We start from the raw sequence: 22,273 nt of genomic DNA on the forward strand, positions 1-22,273 counted from the left end.
TCCCCTTCCAAGAGATCATGTGATGCTTTCTCTGACTGACTTATTTCGCTTAGCATAATACTCTTCAGGTTTATCCATGCTGTTGCAAATGGTAAGAGCTCTTTGTTTTTTATAGCTGTATAGTATTCCATTGTGTAAATGTACCACCGTGTTTTTTTTATCCACTCATCTGATGATGGGCACTTGGACTGTTTCCAGATCTTAGCTATTGTAAATAGTGCTGCTATGAACATTGGGGTGCATATATTTTTTCCAACTGGTGTTTTAGGTTTCTTAGAATATATTCCTAAAAGTGGGATCACCTAAGGGGGCAATCCAGGTGTGCCTCCTGTGTAAGTTGTGTGCACCCTCCTGTTGTAGGTGAGCCTTGATTGCTGTTGGCAAATCAAAGGGTATTGACCCCCAGGCCCATCAGCTTAAAGGACAGGCCACAACTACAGCAGAGGAGCTGCTGTGCAGGGCCCTACCCCATCGAGCAGGACTTGCTTCAGTGGGGCTCTGGTGCCCGCCAAGTTCACACCTTAAGTGTGTCTCTCATGGAGGTTTTTGGTTAGTGGTCTGGTGTGGTTTGAAGCTGTCCGTTGGGTGCACTGGCTCTGGGGCCTCCATAAAGGTACATGCCAAGGTCAGCCGCTACCTGTGCCCTGCCCATGGCCACCTAGCATGAACTACAAAGTGATCTACAAATGGTTTCCACTTGTGCCAGACTTAGAGGTACCTGGTAGAGACCAACTGCAAACCGAGACCAGCTGCTGACAGCGCTGGGCCTGGGGCTGCTTATCAAGGGGTAGGGGGCATGCTGAGGCCAGATGCTGCTTGTTTGTAATTTTTGGGCTTTTGAGAAATTTTAGGTAAGTTCACTGCAGGAGCCAAGACTGGATGTTTTTATGGAAAAGCCACTGGAACCGGCTTGGGTGGGCCCACACGTTGGGTGGGATGGTGTCACAAGGAATCACCAAGGTGGGGCAATTGGTGTTAGACATGTTAATAGAGACTCAGATATGGCCCCACCTGTGCCTTCAGTGGGAAGAGTTAGCAAAGGAACAATGGCTTCTGCCAGCACTTCTAAGAGAAAGCTCCTATTCCAGCGCTTACCCTGATGCCAGACAATTCCGTTCCTCCCTAGAAGTCCCTGCCACCCCAGCCCAGGAGCTCAGAGCAAGTGAGTCCAAGTAAGTCAGTATGCAGGCCCTTTTAGGGGAACATCTGGGACTCCATCTCACTCAGCCACAATCTGCGCTAGTTTTTGCAGCCAGAAGTTGTGGGGATTTCTCTTCCTGGCACTGGAACGCTGGGCTGGGGAGTCTGGTGGGGGCTTGGACTGCTTGTTCCTCAGGAGGGACCTCCAGAGCCAAGAAAACCAGTTTTGATCACTGTTGCTATACAGTGTGTTGAAGTCAATTAGAGTGGTTCTTCCCACTTTCTTTCTTTTCCAAAAGTGCTTTAGCTGTTTTATTCATTTCCTAGAGTTTCCATAACAAATTATCACAAACTTGGAGGCTTAAAACAACAGAAATGGATTCTCTAATAGTTCTGAAGGCCAGAAGTCTGAAATCAAATGATGGTGGGGTCGTCCTCCTCCAAGGCTCTGGGGAAAATCTTTCTTTCCTCCTTTAGCTTCTGGTGGCTCCAGGTGTTCCTTGGCTTGTGGCTGCATAACTCCAATCTCTGCCTCCATCTTCATATGGCATATCCTTTCTCTGCCTTCTCTTCTGTCTCTTATAAGGACAGTTGTCATTGCATTTAGAGTTCACTGAGATAATCCAGGATGATCTCATCTCAGCATCCTTAACTGCAAGAATCCTTTTACTGAATAATTAAGTCACAGGTTTCTGGGGTTAGGAAGTGAATGTATCTTTTTTTAAAAATTTTTTAGACTCCACTTATGAACACGATGGTGGTGTTTTTTGTTTTTGGGGTTTTTTGATATACTTTGATTTTTTACAGAGAGGAAGGGACAGGGATAGAGAGCCAGAAACATCAATGAGAGAGAAACATCGATCAGCTGCCTCCTGCACACCTCCTACTGGGTATGTGCCGGCAACCAAGGTACATGCCCTTGACCGGAATCGAACCTGGGACCCTTCAGTCTGCAGGCCGACGCTCTATCCACTGAGCCAAACCGGTTAGGGCTGAACATATCTTTTGAAGGACCAACATTCAACCCATTAGAGTTATTCTAGTCCCTTTGCCTTCCCATACAAATATTAAAATAATCTTGTCGATTGTCAAACTGCAGCAGGAAGGCCAGGGAGGGTTGGGGGCGCCCCACTCAATTTACATCCCCATCCAAGCTGTGCCCAGCAACGCAAAGGAATCACCTGAGCTTTTGCAGCCTAACCTAACAAACTGCAGCTGGGCCAGAGAGCTCCAAAACTTCCAAACCCCAAACAAAGAAGAGAAATCTGCTGATATCGCTGTAGCTCCTGCTGGGTGGACTCACACAGTGGTTGACTTGGAGATCCAGGAGCCAGGGTAAAATAAAACAATAAAAATAAAATAATATTTTGTCTATCTACAAAAACATCTTGCTGGAAGCTTTAAACTTAGGAATTGCATTAAACATATCAATTTGGAAGAACTGATATCCTTGCTACGTTGTGTCTTCTAATAAAAGAGCACAGATATCTGTTTATTTAGATCTTTGATTTCTTTCATCAGCATTTTGTAGTTTTCAGCATACAAGTCCTATACATGTTTTGTTAGATTTACATATAAGCATTGCATTTTTTAGTGATTGTACTATTTTTTTAAATAATATATTTTATTGATTTTTTTTACAGAGAGGAAGGGACAGGGATAGAGAGCCAGAAACATCAATGAGAGAGAAACATCGACCAGCTGCCTCCTGCACACCTCCCACTGGAGATGTGCCCGCAACCCAGGCACATGCCCCCGACCGGAATCGAACCTTGGACCCCCCAGTCCGCAGGCCGACGCTCTATCCACTGAGCCAAACCGGTTTTGGCATCTCTCATCGATGTTTTTAACTCTCTATCCCTCTCCCTTCCTCTCTGTAAAAACTCAATAAAAAATATTAAAAAAAAAAAAACATCGATGAGAGAGAAACCTCGACCAGCTGCCTCCTGCACACCTCCCACTGGAGATGTGCCCGCAACCCAGGCACATGCCCCCGACCGGAATCGAACCTTGGACCCCCCAGTCCGCAGGCCGACGCTCTATCCACTGAGCCAAACCGGTTAGGGCATTAATAAAATGTACTATTTTAAAATTTATCTTTATTGTTGAAAGTATTGCAGATGTTCCCTTTCCCACCCCCACTGACTGCCTCCACCCTGCATATGATTGTACATTTTTAATTTACATATTTTAATATATATTATCTTAATTTCAGCTTCCAGAGGTTGCTAGCTAGTATAGAGAAATACAATAGATTTTTTTGTATGTTGATCTTATATCCTGTAGCCTTGTTGAAGTCTATATCAGTTCTAGGAACTGTGTTCAGATTGGGTCATTTCTATTGTTATATTTTCAAGTTCTTAAAATTATTTTTTTCATTTGTCTTCATTGTGCCATCTATGGAGTTTATTTTCATTATTTTATATTTTAGTTCTAAAATTTCCATTTGGTTCTTCTTCATATCTTCTGTTGCTCTGCTGAGATGTATTTTTTTTCCATTTGTTTCAAATCAGTTTGCAATTGCTTGTTGAATCATTTTTATAATGGCTCCTTTACAATACGTGTTGGATGATTCTTTCATCTATATCATCTTGGTGTTAGCATCTGTGATCTTTTCTCATTAAATTTGAGATTTTTCCGGATTCTTAGTACAATCTGTGATTTTTTAAAATTGAAAGCTGGACATCTTGGATATTATATTGTGAGACTTTGGACTATAATTAAATATATTTGAGCTGGCATCTTCTGAAAAGGCTCTGGCAGAGAAAGATATGGTGCCATTTCATTATTGCAAGGTTGAGGTGGAAATCCAGGTTCTCCACTTCACCTTCTCTAACACCACCTCTGTGGTGGGTGGAGGGAGGTTGGAGGCTCTCATCACAGCCCAGAAAAGAGTCTAGGCTCTTTCCTTAGTCTTTATTGGTAGAGTCATCGTTTTTCTGTGGTTGGCTGGAATAGAACAGTTATTGTCTAAAAGTTTTCTGTTCCTAGGTTACCCCTTTATTGATCCTCTGGATGGAGAAAACAGGCTTTTCTTTGACTTTTGTATGCATCTGTTGATATTTGTAGGTTTCCAGCTTCTCCAGTATCCAGTTTAGGATGTATGAGCCCAAAAGAAAACCAAGGAATTTACCACTGTATTGTTTCTCAGGTCTCAGTGCTTATTTACCTTCTCTCTACATCTCAAAGTCTTGTGTTTGTTTTACATATAATATCCAGTGTTTATAGTTGTACTTAGCGGACAGAATAGGAAAAAGTCTTCTCCATCTTCTCTGAAGTGGAAGTCTCTGACATTTTTTACAAGATCTTTCTTGGTGTTGTGTTGAGATTAGACTCTAAGGAAGCAATGGAGGAAACAGTAAAATAGTTTTGGAGGCTATTGTAATTTTCCAAGTGAGAAAATGATGACGGTTCTGGCCAAGGTGGTAGCAGTTGAGATGGTGAAAAGTGGTCAGATTCTGGGAATATTTTGGAGGAAATCCAACAGGATTTGCCTATAGCTTGGATATGGGGTGTGACAGAAAAAGATGTATCAAGGATTACCTAAGGTTTTTGGCTTCAGCAACTGGAAGGATGAAGTTGCCATCTACTAAAAAGACAGACACCAGGGAAGAAGCAGGATTGGAGAGGAAAGATTAGGAGTTACATTTCGGATATATTTCCAGTGAAAATGTTATGGAGGCAGTTGAGTAATAGTTTTTTCTCTTCTTTTACCCATATTTATTCCTTCTGTAACTCCAATTACTCATTTGTGAGACCTCTTTCTGTCCTCCATATATTCTAGCCTCTTTTTCCTCTTTTTAACTCTATGTACTATTTGCTGAGTAATCTCCTAATATCTGTCTCGAGTTAAATTTTCTCTTTAACAGTGTCTAATCTGTTTAACTCATTCATTGAGTTTTTAATTTCAATTACTACGTTTTTTATTTCTGGAAATCTACTTTGGTTCTCTTTTCAAATCTGCCTGTTCTGCCCCCCCCCCCCCAATATATTTTATGGGGTTTTTTTTAGTTTCTTTTTATGTCCTTAATTTTAAGTACTTATTTTTATTAACTCTATTCAATTTTTCTATTATCTGTTCATGGAGGCTTGTGCTTGCTGATTCCTGTTTATTGTGAATTATTTTGTTCAAGTTCAAATGGGTTTTATCTATGAAAATATTTTTCATCCTCACTTGAAGGCATGTTAATACTGAGAGGTTTGGTATTTGTCTTTGCCAGATGCCAGAGAGATCAATTTTTCTGTTAACTTCACAAGTTGTAGGTTCTGGGATCATATTCAGTGGTCCTCAACCTTGGCTGCACATTAGAATCACCTGGGAATCTTTTTCTAAATATATTTTATTGATTTTTTACAGAGAGGAAGGGAGAGGGATAGAGAATTAGAAACACCAATGAAAGAGAAACATCAATCAGCTGCCTCCTGCACACTCCCCACTGGGAATGTGTCCGCAACCAAGGTACATGCCCTTGACCGGAATCGAACCTGGGACCCTTCAGTCCACAGGCCGACGTGCTATCCACTGAGCCAAACCAGTGAGGGCCTGGGAATCTTTTTAAAATCCTGATTTCTGGGCCTCATCCTCCGGAAATTCTGTTTCTTTGTTATGGCGTGGGGCCACAACATTAATAACAAAAAAAAAACAAAAAAAAAACAGAATTTCCGGAGGATGAGGACCAGAAATCAGGATTTTAAAAAGATTCCCAGGTGATTCTAATGCGCAGCCAAGGTTGAGAACCACTGATATAAGTAATACAGATTTGAACCACAAACTCGTATGAAGCTCAGTTACATGGTTAAGAATTTGTAAAGGGAAGAGGGAAAATGGCAGTGTAGGTAAATGCCTGTACTTGCCACCTCCCTCAACTACATCAAAATTACAACTAAAATACAGAACAACCATCATCCAGAACTGGCTGAGTGGAAGCCCTACAACTAGAGAAGTAGGAGACTGGTAGGAGGTGTGGAGGCGCAGAATGGGCTGGTCCGGCACAAGTGGGAGATAGCCTCTGTGGAGGCCACCGGGAGGAGCAAGGGGCCTGGTTATTCCCTAAGACCGCTTCTTCCAATTTGCAGCCCCACCCAAGCTGTGTGCAGCAGCTTTTGCATATGAATAGCCTGACCTCACTCGGGCTAAATCTGTCAAAAAAGCTGCAGCTGGGTCAGGGAGCCCAAACCCTATCAGTAAAAGGCCCAAGACCCAGCACCATCACCAGCCTGCCTTGCTTCAGAGCTGGGCCTGAAGCAATAATGATTTTTTTTTTAATTTGTAAAAGGGAGACTTTTGTCCCACCCCCCACCCCCCGCCCCCCCGCAATCCAAAGCCCAAGCCAAGATAGACAAGATTTCTCATTGTGTCCCTATGGCAGTAGGAAAGCTATTTTCTAGTCTTTTTAAGGACCTCCTCATCTGAAGTGGGCCCATGAGTTCATCTCCTATTGCTTTTATGTTAAGACTCAATCCCCAAGGTGCTATTTATTATATTTCTTGAACTGGGTAATGGGACAATTCTTTAATATGTACATTTAGAATTTGTGTTCTTCACAAATTCTAGTATATTATACTTCAATCAAATATTTTATAAAATCTAAAAATATTTTAAAACCCTCAACATGTCAATTATCTCCAAATTGATCTACAGATTTAATGCACTTCCTTTCAAAATACCAGCAAGGTATGTGTAGGCACAGAAAAGCTTATTCTAAAATTTATATGAAAGGGCTGAGGTCCTAGAATAGCTAAACAATCTTGAAAAATAAGAATAAAGTGGGAGGAATCACTCTATTTGACATTAAGGGTCATTATATAGCTATAGTAATCAAAACAGGGTGATATTAGTGGAAGTATAGAAACATGAGATCAATAGAACAGAATAGAGATTCCAGAATTAGACCCATATTAGTACAGCTACCTGATTTTTTACAAAGGAGCAAAGGCAATTCAATAGAGAAAAGCCTTTTTTTTCTACAAGTGATGTTTGTACAATTGGAAATTTCACAGGCAAAAAAAAAAAAAGCCTTGACCTCAACCTCTTACAGTATACAAAAATTATCTCACAATGGGTCATGGATCTAAATGTAAAACTATAAAACTTTTAGAAGAGACCATTTTCATGATGTAGAGTTACTCAAATAAATTTTTTTAGTCCTCACCTGAGTGAAGATAGTTTTCCCATTAATTTTTAGAGAGAGTGGAAGGAAGGGGGGAGGGAGAGAAAGAGAAACATTGATATGAGAAAGACACATTGATTGGCTGCCTCCCACTCATTCCCTGACTAGGGCCAGGGATCGAACCTACAACCCAGGTATGTGCCCTTGACTGGGAATCAAACCGCAGACCCTCTGGTGTGCAGGCCAGCACTCTAATAACTGTGCCATGCCCAGTCAGAGCTAGTCAAAGAATTCTTAAACATGATAATCCACAAAATAAAACTGATACATTGACATTTATCAAAATTAAAAACTTGTTCTATGAAAGAGACTGCTACAGACTGGGAGAAAATATTTGGAAGTCACACATCCAACATAGAATTTAAGATCCTTAAATATATAAAAAGCTCTCAAAGTTCAATTGTAAGAAACTAACAACCCACTTAAAATATCAAAAGATTTGAACAGGCACTTCACCAAAGAGGATGTTCAGATGGCAAATAAGCACAAGTGGTTATATTATGCTGTGTGCAGCCATCTTATAACCATGAAGAAGTATCCTGAATACAAAGCTAACACACACACACACACACACACACACAGAGAGAGAGAACTGAGATAATCAGAATCAAAGCTCTGATTAAATTGTGCTTGAAATCCAGACTTCTAGACTTTTCAATTACATGAGCCAATGTCCCTTGCCTGATTTGCATTTTCTGTTATTTGCTACTTAAAACATTTTTATGTCTAGTACACTTATTATCAAAATCAACATCCTTCAAGACAACTCCTCTCACCTCCAGGAAATTTTTCATGGCTGCTCAATGATCTTTCCCCCTTTTTCCTTTGAACTTCTCCAGTCCCAACAGTCTAAGTCATTCACCTTATCACTTCTCCACTCTCCTTCTCCCCTCCTTTTCTCGCTCCCCCCTCTGTATCTCTCTCACACACACACCACATACCCTTGTGACACTTCTGTATTGTTTCACCTCATTTTCCATTTTTTTACTGATATAGCACTGACCCTTGTACAATGCAACATTCAATATTTGTTACGCTGAATTGTGACTATCTGTTTCCCCCCCATAAGACTTTTAGCTCCTGAGGGCCTTTGACTCAACTCTTCTCTACTTCGTTGTTCCATGCCTTGACCCATAAAGATGAGGCCCCATAGAGGGGAAAAAAGGGAGACTGAAAGGCATCCATTCAAGCTTGTTTACTAATGCTTGTGTGTCCCCCAGGGTTACCTGCCTTCATGACTTTGCTGGAGAGGGAGCCATCCGGGTTCTCTCTACCTGGGTCACCTTGCTGTTTTCACACATTCCAAGTCCTACCCTTCCAAACTCAAGGCCTCCTCTGGACGGGGGTAGGACTGTGATTGACTGGGAAGGGACAATGGAAACTTTCTGGGTTGATGATAATGTTCTGTATCTTTGATAGAGGTGTGGGTTACTATTATATACATGAAATTATACTCTTAAAATAGGTATCTTTTATTATATGGAAATTCTAGTTAAAATAGTCAAAACGTAAACTAAACTCTAGTTAATGGTGTGCACACAGAAGTGTTTTAAGGGTGTGTGTACAGGTATCTAATTTTGAAATGTATAAAACTAAGATGGGTTGATGGAGGGATAGAGGGATGAATAGATACATGTGACAGAGCAAGTATAATAAAAAGCTAATTGTAGAATCTAGATGGTGGATACATGAGTATTCACAGTAACATTACTTTGACTTTCTGAATGTTTGGAACTGTCCATAGTAAAATGTCATGAAAAAGGGGTGGATGGGTTAATATCTCTGGTATCTTCACAGCCACTGCCCTGGTTTAGACCTCATTGCTTCTTACTGGAATCTTGTAACCCCCTTCTGTCTCTCCCCACCCTAAGGATGACCAGAAAAATCATTCTGAAACATAAATTGAACCTCCATGACTGGGTCCCTGCCAACCTCTTAATCTTCATCCTCCAACACTTGCTGTCTTACTGTAGCCTGCACACCAGCCCAATTCAAGGGCTAATAATTCCACTCTCACAAGGCTGCCTCAACTTTCTTTTGCTTACGCTGTCCCTTTTGATTGGAATGCTTTATTCCAACATATCCTCTGCCTTCCGTTTCCTAGTGACTGTCCTTTAGTATTCAACTCGGATGTTGTTTCTTCCTAGACAACTTTTCTGCTCCGCAGACTGTGTCCCATCACCTTCCTTCATGCTTCCACAGCACCCCATACTTATTTGTAATATAGTACAGCAGGTCCTCAAATTATGTTTCCTTCCATGCCATTTCATTGATGAGATGTTATGGGAACTTTTGTTTTTGTGTGTGTATTTTACTTTTATTCTATTTTTTAAATATGTTTATTGATTTCAGAGAGGAAGGGACAGGAAGGGAGAGGGAGGGAGAGATAGAAACATCAATGATGAGAATCATTGATTGGCTGCTCTGGTGTGTGTTGACACTCAACCACTGAGTCATGCCAGCCGGGCTTACCTTTTGTTTATATCAATTAGCAGCAAAATTATTAGCCTATGGTAAAATTGGTTTCCACATATGTCATTTTGCTTAAAGTTGCAGGAACTATCAGCAATGTTGTGCAGACTTACTGCATTTATCTCAGTGTGCTATACTTTCCATGTCTGTGTACTAAACTACATGCTCCTTGAGGATCAAGCCTTCTAATAGCATACACAGGGCCTGATAAACCACTATAGAATTGAATCAGTGATATTGAACTGCTATAGATGATACTCTGGCATCTTCCAGCAACTTTGTGTCACAGATTTAGTTGTATCTCCTCTCTACAAGAGTGTAAGGCTCACCACACTTATTGATTCAGCCACGTGTGTCCTTCACTTTCCCCATGAAGTCAACTCGATTTCCTGCCCTGGTTTGAAATATTCTCTCCATTCCTTTAAAGCTTACTTTTTCTTTGTAGCCTTTATGAGATTATAGGCCTGGTTGGTCAATTATTAGCTGAGAAAAACTTAAAATGGATTCACTGATTACCTGACTGCCAGACATTGAATGAAGTTCTTTAAAGACAGTAGCTACTATAATCCCCCCTCCCCCAACAAAGCTATGAGGTAGGAATTATATCTTCACTCCACAGATGACAAAACTGAATCAAGAAAATATGAAGTAGCCAGCTCAATATCACATAGGTGTCAGAGCTGAATTGGAATCATTGGTGTACTCAACTCCTGGACATAATCCTCTTTCCACCACAGCCCATTGACTCCAGGTTGGAGCAGGCCCTGGAAAGCCTGGAAAGCCAGAAGATATCATAAAGCAGTGGAACACCACAGATGTTCTTAAGCAGGAAGGAATGATGAAAATAGGACTTTGGGAAAATAACCCTGAAAGGCTGTGTATGATAGAATGGAATGGAACAAAATGCGAGAGAGGCTTGGCAGACTTCTGAGAATATAAAATGGGTATTGTATTTCTCTTCCCACATTCATTGGTGAGTGCTGGCATTATGTTAGGGTCCTATGGGGAAAGAAAAGGCCTGGAAAGGTGAGCTATTTTGAGTTAAAAACCTAAAAGGGGGATAGAGGAGCACAAGTGTGTCTCTTAGGTTATATGAAAGGCCAACTCCATAGGTCTGCCTCCTGGAAATGGCCTGAGATTTCCACCTTCTATGAGGTGTAGAAGTCCAGAAAAAGGTCAGAATTGACTGGAAAGTTGGATAAAGGCTTCCTTAGGGAAGTGGCATTGAATGGAGCGTTAGATGAAATGGTACCCTCCCCTTCCCTCCTTCAGTAACTTCCTCACTGGTCTCCCTGGCTCAATCTCTCTCCCTCCTAATCCACTCTATGACTTGCAAAGGGATCTTTTTAAAGCCATTTTCTGCTTAAAACCCTTTAATGGTTCTCTGTCATTCATGGGATAAAGTTAAGTCTTTTGACAGACATCAAAATGATATATCCTCCATTATCTGAGGTTTTAAAATAAATATTATGCCTAAAAACTAATGGATTCTTATCATATGCCTACTCAAACTAAACATTCCCTCTTGGAGACTCTGCATATGTACCTTCAGGTAAAAGTCACAGCAGCAGTTATACTAAATTGCTTGCCTTATACACACATGGGTTCCCCCACTCCCACCCCCAAATTTTTAAGTCATGCTATTGCCTTGGCTTGGAATACTCTTCCCACTGTTCTCAGCCTGACTGGCTAATTACTTTCCACCCTTCAGCTCAGACATCACCCTGACAGGAAACCTGACCTGAATTCCCTGCTTCCCAGGGATAGATTCCCTGACCAGCATCCCTTGCTCTTCCCCTTCACTCAGCTTACTGGAGGGCAAGTGCCATTTCAGCCAACTTGGTATGATCAGGGTCCTGACAGAAGGACAAGGGACAGCCCAGCCAGCGTGGCTCAGTGTTTGAGCGTCGACCTATGAACCAGGAGGTCATGGTTTGATTTCCGGTCAGATCACATGCCCGGGTTGCGGGCTCGATCTCCAGTAGGGGATGTACAGGAGGCCACTAATCAGTAATTCTCAAATCAATAAAAATATACTTAAAAATAAAAAAGAAAGGGAGGGGCCTGTGTGCTCGAGGCAGGGAACACCACACGAGCAAACAGAAATGTGCGATCTGTACTAAGGATAGTTCAGGGTTAGAGGATTCAGTTCAGGAATCAATAGCATCCAGGGTGATTCCTCCTCCAACACTCGCCGTCTCTAGGGAGGTACATAGTTGAAGTAATTCCATCTGGCAAATGTAGAAACTGAGTCCTGGACAAGTAATCTCTCCCAAATGACTTGGGTAGTTATTGAAAAGGTGAGCTCTTAGTGACAAGCTGTGTATACTTGTCTACTCCATACTGGAAAGAAGACAGAAATTGGGTGCCCTTGTTCTCTTCTAATTTTTAGACAGGAGCCTCTGATCTGCTGGCACCTCCTGCCTAGATGAGGAGTAAGGTCACCAAGACTAGGCCCACAAAATCATTTGGTCTGGCCCTGCCAAGGCATTAGGGGTTAGTTATATGTTTAACGAAATATAGCAGGCTAATTTTTAAGTGGGTAATTTTGTATGGCCTTCAAATCCTATATAATAAAACCCTAATATGCAAATCGACCTAACGGCAGAATGACTGGTCACTATGATGTGCACTGACCACCAGGGGGCACACACTCAATGCAGGAGCTGCCCCCTGGTGGTCAGTGCGCTCCCACAGGGGGAGTGTCACTCAGCCAGAAGCCGGGCTCATGGCTGGTGAGCACAGTGGCGGTAGCGGAAGCCTCTCCTGCCTCCACTGCAGGCAGGCAGTAAAGAGCAAGGGGTCCCAGACTGTGAGATCCCAGACTATGAGAGGGTTATCCACCTGCCAATTTAGGCCCAATCTCCCAAGGGGATCAGGCCTAATCCAGCAGGTGGATATCCCCTGAGGGGTCCCAAACTGCGAGAGGGCACAGGCCAGGCTGAGGGACGCACACCCCCCCCCCGCAACCAGGTGCACACGTTTTGTGCATTGGGCCTCTAGTGATGTTATAAATATCCAAATGGCCCTTGGCAGAAAAAAGGTTGCCCACCCCTGCTCTAAACTTAGGCTGGTGACAGTGTTTGGTGATGGTGTTTTGGCCCCTCACTGGGAAGGGGTGGAATGAGAGTTGGTGATAAAGCGAATCCAGCCCATCGTTCCTACAAGGGCTCTGAAATCCCTCCCCTTTTCCTGTTGCCTTCCTACCAGGAGACAGTTCCCCATGCCCCAGATAAGGACTTTCTCTATCCAAACCCTGCCTAAAACTAATTCAAGTTGGGAGAGCTGGAGAGGGTCCTTTAGCCAGTAGGTGACAAACCCAGACCCACAGAACCAGAATCTCCAGGATGAAGAAATCCTGATTCAGTTCAAATTCCTTTTACAGTGACTCTCAGACAGTAAGCAGCCCTTCCCTAGGCACACAGTCAGGGTGGTGGGAAACTTGGAACTGAGGCTCCCAACATCACTCTGGGGACTCTCCTCAGGACACACCTCTCAATGCTGCTTTCTTGCATAAAACAGATGCTCAATAAACATATGTTGGGTCAGAGTTAAAAAAGATTTTCTAACATGGTGAGGGGAAAGAACAGGAGTTTGGAAGTCAGGCAGATCCTATTGTGAAAGACCACTGGCCAGCTTCGGCCTCCTTCACTGTACAATAGGCCATTAACCTGACCAGTATGGCTCAGTGGCTGAGCGTCAACCTATGAACTTGGAGGTCGAGGTTTGATTCCCGTGCCCGGGTTGCAGGCTCGATCCCCAGTGTAGGGCACGCAAAAGGCAGCCGATCAATGATTCTCTCTCATCATTGATGTTTCTAACTCTCTCCCTCTCCCTTCCTCTCTGAAATCAATAAAAACATATCTTTAAAAAATATAATAGGCCATTAACTCTCTCCCACAGTTGTCAGTGAAGTCTAAATGAGAAACCCCTAACCCAATGTCCGGCGCAGGAAAGGCACTTAATAACGGTAGTGGTTATCAGTGAGAGGTGATAGAACTGTGATAAAAACACAGATTCTGGTCCTAGCCGGCTTGGCTTAGTGGATAGAATGTCAGCCTTCAGACTGAAGGGTCCCAGGTTTGATTCCAGCCAAGGGCACATGCCTGGGTTTCAGGCTCGATCCCCAGTGGGGAGCGTGCAGGAGGCAGCCAATCAATGATTCTCTCTCATCATTGATATTTCTATCTCTCTCCCTCTCCCTTCCTATCTCTCTCAAAAAAAAAAAACACACACACACACACAAAACAAAAAAACACAGATTCTGAAACCAGGCTGGCACCACAACTTGTGATATATGATACTGAAAGTTATTTTGCCTCTCTTTCCTCATCAGTAGGATGAGAATGTTGGTGAGGATAAAATAAATCGATATACATAGAACATTAAGAGCAGTGTGTCTGGGATATGTTAGCTCAAATAATTATATTCTATCCCTTGCATTGGCCCGAAGCACAGTAATCCAGTTTAGCCTGGAGGAGTGAGAGAGGGAGAGACAGCAAGAGAAAAATGAGAGAGAGACCCCAAAACTTTACATTGATAGAAAAAAAGATACAGGTGTCAACACTAACAACAGCCCATGGAAGCCATGGAAAGCCTTCCCAACACACTTGTTAGGCCCCTTTGAATTGCTGCACCCTTTCTTTTCTGCTCACTATCCTTCTGAGTATCTGTTTCACATGTCAACTGTGTCTCTCAAGAGGGCAGGGACCCTCTCCTCTCCCCACCTTGAGTATACAGTCGGGCACCAGTGAAATGCTAGGTTGATGGGAGGGAGGGTTGGAAAGCACCTATAGAAGGCGACATTCCTGGAACAACCGCCGCCGCCGCCGCCGCTGCCGCTGCCACCACCACCACCACCACCACCACCACCAAAAAAGAATGCCAATCAAATCAAATGCCAAGATAAATCACTTTTATCTCTATAGGAAAGGGAGGACCTAAAAAAAATATAAATTACATTAGTAACACAACATAAGAAAAAAACAGGGGGGAGGGGAAAAAAACAAAAGAAGTCTGTATGATGCTATTCTAACCTGTTTATAAAAAGGCCCTGCATCAGAAATTCACAATCCTACCCACTTCTAAAAATATATTTAAACATGTACAGAAGCGGTGGGCTTGTTTTTAAATTGTTTGCTTTTTTGTAAAAATATATTAAAGGTGAATAGAAATCCTCTCTCCCTGCTCCCTATCTGACCCCCAGCTCTGTACTGGGGGTAGGAGACCAGAGGTAACTCTCTCACCATGTTCTAACCCTTGGTTCCTACCACTCCTAACCCCTCCCCAACTCACTTCACTTAGAACCTGAAACATTTAAAAAAAAAAAAAAAGCACACTAGCCTCTTTGGAAAAGCATAACTCTGAGGGTAAACTTGCTTTTCATTGGAAACACAAAACAACAAACAGGAAGCTCTGACAGTCCAACTAAACTAAATGGAAACCGTCATGTGGAGGTTGGGTTTCAGCTCCACAGAAACTTCTAACAAAGAAACAGAGGGGAAAGAGGCCTGGAACTAGGGGGATTTGCTAGCAATTAGCTGCCTTTGAAAGATCAAGGGAGGTTGTTAATGAGCAGAAGGGCTGGGGTCCTGGTCTTGGTTATAGCAGTCAGGGCCTAGTCAGGCAGTTGCCTACACAGGGACACAGGCTGCCCCCCTTCCCTCCCCTCACCACCCTCTGCTGCCTTGAAATCCCCAAGAAAAGCAAAGCTGGGCAGAAACAGAGAGGAGGGGAGTGGGGACCTCACGTGCAAAGGGGGAGGTAGCCAGGCTTTTTGCCTTTGGTGTGACTAGATGGAGGACTGCTTGGCCCCTGGGGTCCCCAAGGTAGAAAAAGCAAATGGGGCTAAGGGACCCCTGATTCCAAGGAAGGGGAGTCAATGTGGGCTGTGGAGAAAGAATGAACTGGAGACACCAAGATGACAAGGTCTCACATATTCCCTGTGGCCTGCATGATAGCTGTTAAGTTCCCCAGAAGCACTGGGCCAACTGGGGTGAGGTTGGAGAGGGGTGGAGGGTACAGATGCACTCCACTTGGGCAGTGCCAACATGGAGGGAGGGAGGGGCATTCTCCATCCAGTCCAGGTTGCCAAAGAAGGCAGGACAGGTGGAGGTGGAGGGAGTTGGGGGACAGGGAGGGAGATGGTGGGCACTGTCTGGACAATAGACATCCACAAAGAAAAGAAGGGGAGGGGGATCAGACAACCAGCTCCTGTATACATGAGTGCCTCCTCTCCCAGGCTCCGTCCCTGTGGCCTCTGCACTCAGCTCGAGCGTCCACCTGGCACCTGGGAGTACGGCGGCCCAGGAGTAAAGGTGTGAGTTCCATGGTCTTCTGATCCAGACGTCAGGTGGGGAAAGAAGCAGGGAGGTTCCCGATGGAGAAGCAGGGCTGAGCTGTCCTGCCATATCCTCCCTGGAAGGTCCACACTGCGTGCTGGGATGCAGGTGAAGAAAGCGGGCCCTAGAGCCCCGGTTCATCTGCTTCGGCGGCAGGTGCTTTGAGGCTTTAGGAGATGGTTTTTCACCTGCTGGGACTCAGCCACAGCCGCGTGGGATCAAAATCCAGGCAAATCCCTGGAGCCTAGCCTGGGGACTTCATCTGTAGTCACTCCAAAGTAGCTTCCTCCAATGGGCTATAAAGTCGTGGTCAACGTCATGGTCAAAGGCTCTCCCCACCTTGAGAAGTGACAGGAATCTCTCCTCTTCCCAAGGACGCAAGAAGTCAGCCCATGACCTTTCTAGGCTCCCTCTGGAAATGGCCCATGGTGGGGCAGTGAAGAGGCTCCAATCCCCTCTCTTTATTTCCATGAACCATTTGGCAAGAAAGGGCAGAGGCCAGCCCCTTCTCCCAGGAACAAGTCTCGAGTGGGAAATGTCCCCTGGGCTGGGGGGAGGAAGGGGAAGGAAGGAAGGGCAGGCTTCTGGAGACGGGGCTGGAGTTGTGGGAAGTAGTAAGCGCTGGGCCTCCCCCTTTAGGACCATGGCAATACTGAGGGCCCAGGCTCTCCTCATGCCTCTCCTCACCCTGCCTTCTGGCTCTAGGTGGGGACAAGTCAAGGGTTGACAAGGCTGGTGAGAGGGAAATGGGTTAGAGCAGCAGAAAAGAGAGTTCTAGTCAGCTGGAAACCTCTGCCATTTACCTGCTACTCAGAGGTATGGAGGAGGAAGGCAGGATGCTCTAGCAAAATGGGGGAGGGAGTTGAGGGGGTCAGTGAAGAGGCCTGTGGGGAGTCCCTGCCTTTGGTCAGTTCCAAGAAAGCAGGACGATGTGCCTCAGCACCTTGTCGGGGGCAGACAGGATCCAGGAGTGCCCCGAGAGTTGACCATGGAGAAGGCAATGGGGGTGAAAGGGGGAGGGGCAGGATGCCAGGGAGCTCACAGAAGTAGTTTGCCATTTCTGTGGATTTTCAGGATACGGCCGAGTCTCTGCTTTGCTGTGGCCAGGCCCTTTTTGGGACGCTTTCCTGTGGGGCAACCAAGAGGTAAGCAAACACTATGGCAAGAGCTCCAGAAGCAACATCAGTACCAATTGTCCTCAGGCCACCCGCCTCCTGTACCTCTGCCCACAGTTTCCCCATCCTTCCACCTACTCCAGGCCCAATACACATGCCTTTGCTCTTCCTCCTATGACCTCTGCCACAGACTCCCTGGTTAGTCTGTCTGGTTCCTTTTCTCCACTGTTTTTTGGTCCCATTTTCCTTCCTATATTCTTCGGGGAGATGATTGTGTTTCCCAGTCCCCTTATCTTGCCCACCAGTATTAGCCAAGTACCTGGTTAGTGATTATAGCTCAGTGTCCCTAATGTTGCTACTCCCAGAGGCTTGTTTCATTCAAACCCCCGATCTTCATCACCCAATGCCTCACCCCCTTGAGCTATGGACTCTAGAGACTGGGCTTTGAGGGCCAAAATGAGGAAAAGGAGGGCTCGAGTCCTTGACCCTTGCCTCCTCCCCTCTCCCCACATCAAATCACCTCCCACATCCCATGTGACCACCTCCATATTTAATCCATGTATCCCACCCTCTCCATTCCCTCTGCCAGAGCCTCTGCCTCTCTTCTCTGCAGCTTAGAGAGTGTGTGCGCCTCCTTCTTAGACTTCCCACCTTCAGCCCATCCTCCACTCTGGCCACCAGAAGCTCTTTGTAAACCCCCATTTGAGCTTGTCTCTGCTTAACACCAGTCGAAGTCACTTCATGGCCTCTGACATCAAGTCCAAGCACCCTAGGTCAGCTGCCAGTGTCCCTTCCTGTACTGTCATCTACCAGAGTGCATAGTGTTTGGAGCTGTGGCCCTAAAGTCCTCAATTCTATACTTGTATGGCAGTTGTACCTTGTCCTGCTTGATTGCTCTGAGAGCCAACTGAAGGGCGCCGCTGGGTCAAGAAGACGCCAGGGGCCATGGGTGTGGTGCTGCGGTTCGCCTGGGCCATGCCAAAGGCATTGGGACGAGCAGTATACTCGTGGTCAGCAAGGCTTCCTGAGAGGGCCTCTGGTTTAGGCTCAGGAGGAGGTACAGGTGAGGAGGAGGTGAGAAGCTGGGGTGCAGTAGGCAAAGCTGGGGCTGGTGCTGCCACACTGACATTGGATTCTTGAGGGCGAGGTTGTTCTACCTCCTTCAACAAAGGCTTCTTCTTGATACATTTCTTCTTTTGGGCCTTCTGCAGCTCCTGAAACACAAGCCAAGTGGGAGGGGAGAAATCAGGAATGGAGAAAAAAGAGAATTTCCCAGAAAGGAAACTGGACAATGGTCAGTGTGGTTCTGCGCCCTACCCCCAGCCCACATCTAGCCTGGATATATGTACACGCTGACAGGCCTTCCAGTACCTGAGGTCATCTCTCTGGCACTATCTACCCTTAAGTCATCACTGCCACTAATCAGTACAGTGGCAACAGAAAGGCAAATGAGTTCCGAGACTTGGGGTTTTGGTACTAACATTGCCAATTATGAGGTGGATCAGGAAACTTATAAAAATAGCTAAATTTATACCAGCAGCTGAGACACTTTATATACTTTATCCCATTTACTCCACAGAGCAGCCCTGAGGGAAAAAAATCCCTATTTACAGATGAGAAAACTGAGGTGCAGGGAGTAAGTATCTTGAGCCTAAAGCCTTATAGCTAAAGAGATGTTGTGTATTTGAACACCCACCCTGAACACTTCTCAACATGGGACGTCTGAAAGTAAAAGAGTAGTGGCAGGTTTGAATAAGATAAACTTGGGTTCAAATCTAGATTTGTGCTTCCTAAGTTGGATGACCTTGTTCAAGTTACTAACCTTTCTGAATCTCAATTGCCTCATCTGTAAAATGGGCAAAATAATATGTTTTTCAGGGTTGTCAAAAAGATTTAATAATAACATTAAAAACATAGTACATAATAGGTACTTAGGAAGTGGTGAACTATTACTCAAGCTTCATCCCTAAAAATGGTGTCTCTTCCTCTTGCTGGTCTTTTTCTTTTAATAGAAGACTTGACAATCCTCTAGCTCACCAATCTTAAAACCTTGATCTGGGATGGAGGGATGAATAAGGAGTTGTGCCACTTCTCCCAATACCTTGGATTTCATCCATCTATGGCTCTATTGATTTACTATCCACTGGGTAGTGGGTACCTGTAGAGTGGGCATCTGGAGCCCTGAGAACCTGGAAAGGTGATGCTGAGAGCATGTGAATGACTTCACCTTCTGAAATGCTACACAGCCAGAAAGACCACCTCAGTGATTACATTTCTTTGCCTTCTCCTGGCAACACGGGCCTATGCCTGCCTTTGGAGGATCTGACAGGCTGTGGCTACCATACGAATTTCTGAGAGATAAGAATAATAATATTAGTAATACATGCCAGGCACTAGTCTCGAATTTAACTCATTTACTACTAATAAAAAGTATTAGGAGAATTATAATCCCATTTTTAGTAGAAGAAACTATGGCACCGAGAGGTTGTCATTTTCCCAAGGTTACGGGACCTCTCTTTTCTCAGCTACACTGCGATTCCACCCACATCAGGAACTGTATTTCTGCCCCTATTTTTCTCTACTGAATCCAGAAGTTATCTGTTCACAGCTAGATCATACAGCCAATTTTTTCTACCTCTAATGCCTATTTATTTCTCATATAATTAATCCAGATTCCCCCACAGAAGACTAGACTGTCATATGACAAGGCCACTTTCACTGTGACAATTCTTTTGCTCAAAAAGCCTAGCAGGTCCACATCCAAGTTCAAATTCCCTGGCCTGACATTCAGTCTGACCACTTACACTTACCTAACCCATAATGATAACAATGAAAATCTAACATGTCTACAGTAATTATACTCTGTGGCAAGTGCCATTCTCAGAGTGTTTGCATATATTACCTCATCTAATCCTCAAAGTCTACAAGAAAGCTGATGCACAGGTAATTAAGTAATTTGCAAAAAAAAAAAGTAATTTGCTCAGCGTTAAAGGATTCAAACTTAGGCAGGCTGGCTCCAGATCCATTATATTTATTTTTCTTAATCCTCACCCGAGGATACTTTTTCTATTGATTTTTAGAAAGAGTGGAAAGGAGGGGGAGAGACAGATAGAGAGAAAAACATCGATGTGGGAGAGACAGATTGATTGCTTGCCTCCTGCACGTGGCCCTGGGAGATCCAGCCTGCAACCGAGGTACGTGTCCTTTACCGGAATCGAACCCAAGACTCTTCAGTCCACGGGCCATAGCTTTATCCACTGAGCCAAAGCAGCTAGGGCTGGAATCCATTTTTTAACTTCCATTTATCTTACCCCATTCCTCAACATGAGTCCTCCAATCCAAAAAGATCTGCTCATTCATTCATTCACTCACTCAACACTGAGTAAACACATGTTTAACACAGTGGGGATCAAAGTTAAATTAGATATATCCCCACCCTTGAGGCCCTTATAGTTTACTAAGCCACAGAAAATTATACTTATAAGTACCCTGGGAGGATGCTATGAAAGCACAGAAGGATATTGAAATAAATTGGTGGTAGGTGATATTAGGTAAAGCATCTCAGAAGATGGTGTGATTCCCAATGGGCAGAGGGAATAGCATGTGCAAAGGCACAGAGGCATCTGATACACTGAGTGAACTATGAGTACCACAGTGCAACAGTGTGGCTGGTATAAAGGCCTGCATGAGGGGCCAGCAGGAACTCAGGGAGAAGAGGTGACCAGAGACCACCAGATCAAGAGGGCCTTGTATATGTATCAAGTTCTCTTCTGGAATGCCTCCCTGTGTCCTCCAAATGCTTAGTCTGCAAAGCCCCTCCCCAATTTCAAAACCTCTTCTTTAACCCTAATAACCGAAATAGAAATAAGCTCCTTAGAAGGTACTAAGAGTAGTTTTCACACTTTTAATGAACTTATCTGTTTATTTAAAGCAGAATTCCTTTTCTTTTCAATTACATTTTACATGGCACTAGGATATACATTAGAGAAAAGTTCTGATCAAAGAAGAGCCACCTGGCCTGCGTGGTCTCCTGGCTCCCAACAATAACCATCAAAACACTTGCAAGCAACTCCAGCGTGCCATCAACCATCATATTAAAAACATAATTCTATTAAATTTTATTTAAATAGGGCATAATTACTTAAATATATAAATACTTAACAATTTCATTTTATTTAAATAGCAATTTAAATAACAATTTCATTTTTATTTAAATAAAAATTAGAGGATATGAGTTTGCATCTTGTCTCCTCCATTTACTGGCTGTATTATCCTGGACTAGTCACTTAAAGACAGCCTCATTTTCTTCACCTGTAAAATGATGAAAATATAACCTATTGAAAAGGGGCACTGGGAAGATTACATGAGACAGTGTACAAACGCAGCAGCTAACATAAAACAGATGCTCAATAATAAATGTTCTAAGCTACAGGAAGTGGCACGAGGCACTAGGGGGATGTCAATAAGGAGATAAACATAAGACTCCCCTCTACTCCGATGGTTGATGAGCACATTATACATATTAAACAACTTTGTAAACTTTAACATGCTTAAAGGTCAACTTGATTGTAGTGAAGTGATCCTTTAAAAAAAATTAGTGGGTGATGTTTTCTTGGGAAGCAAGGGGACAAGATTAAGATCCAATTTTTGGGCCTGGCCAGTGTGGCTCAGTGGTTGAGCACTCATCTATGAACTAGAAGTTCACAGTTCAATTCCCGGTCAGAGCACATGCCCAGGCTGGGGGTTTGATCCCCAGTGTGGGGTGTGCAGGAAGCAGCCAATCAATGATCCTCTCATCATTAATGTTTCTCTCTCTCCCTCTCCCTTCCTCTCTGAAATCAGTTAAAAAATGTATTTTGCACCAGCCACAGTCTCACCTTCTTTGAATTACTCTTCCACCTCCAATAAAAAAAAAAAAAAAAAAAAAAAAAAAAAAAAAAAAAAAAAATGGTGACTTATCCCTAAAAATGATCAGATCCCTCTGGGCAAAAATAGGAAAATATGTCCAGTCTTCTGGTAGGCCCCCATTCTGCTT

The 22,273-nt window shown here is 43.9% G+C and overlaps 1 protein-coding gene across 3 annotated transcripts in view; it reads right to left on the bottom strand.

Annotated features, from left to right (window-relative positions):
* Positions 1-14,675: 14,675 nt before the first annotated feature.
* Positions 14,676-22,273, bottom strand: part of PHF8 (PHD finger protein 8) — a 79,902-nt gene continuing 72,304 nt past the window's right edge. For 2 of the 3 annotated variants that reach the window (XM_006771324.2, XM_006771323.2), the window contains 2 exons: positions 18,116-18,452; positions 14,676-17,250 (listed from right to left, as the gene is read on the bottom strand). In XM_006771324.2, coding sequence (XP_006771387.1) covers positions 17,162-17,250; positions 18,116-18,452 — 426 coding nt within the window. In that variant the 3' untranslated portion in view covers positions 14,676-17,161. Of the gene's footprint in view, positions 17,251-18,115; positions 18,453-21,441; positions 21,550-22,273 lie in introns of those variants that run through there. The other variant, XM_015568856.1, reaches the window with a different exon arrangement.

This window comes from Myotis davidii, unplaced genomic scaffold (assembly GCF_000327345.1).
Source record: "Myotis davidii unplaced genomic scaffold, ASM32734v1 scaffold2663, whole genome shotgun sequence".
Lineage (NCBI taxonomy): Eukaryota > Metazoa > Chordata > Mammalia > Chiroptera > Vespertilionidae > Myotis > Myotis davidii.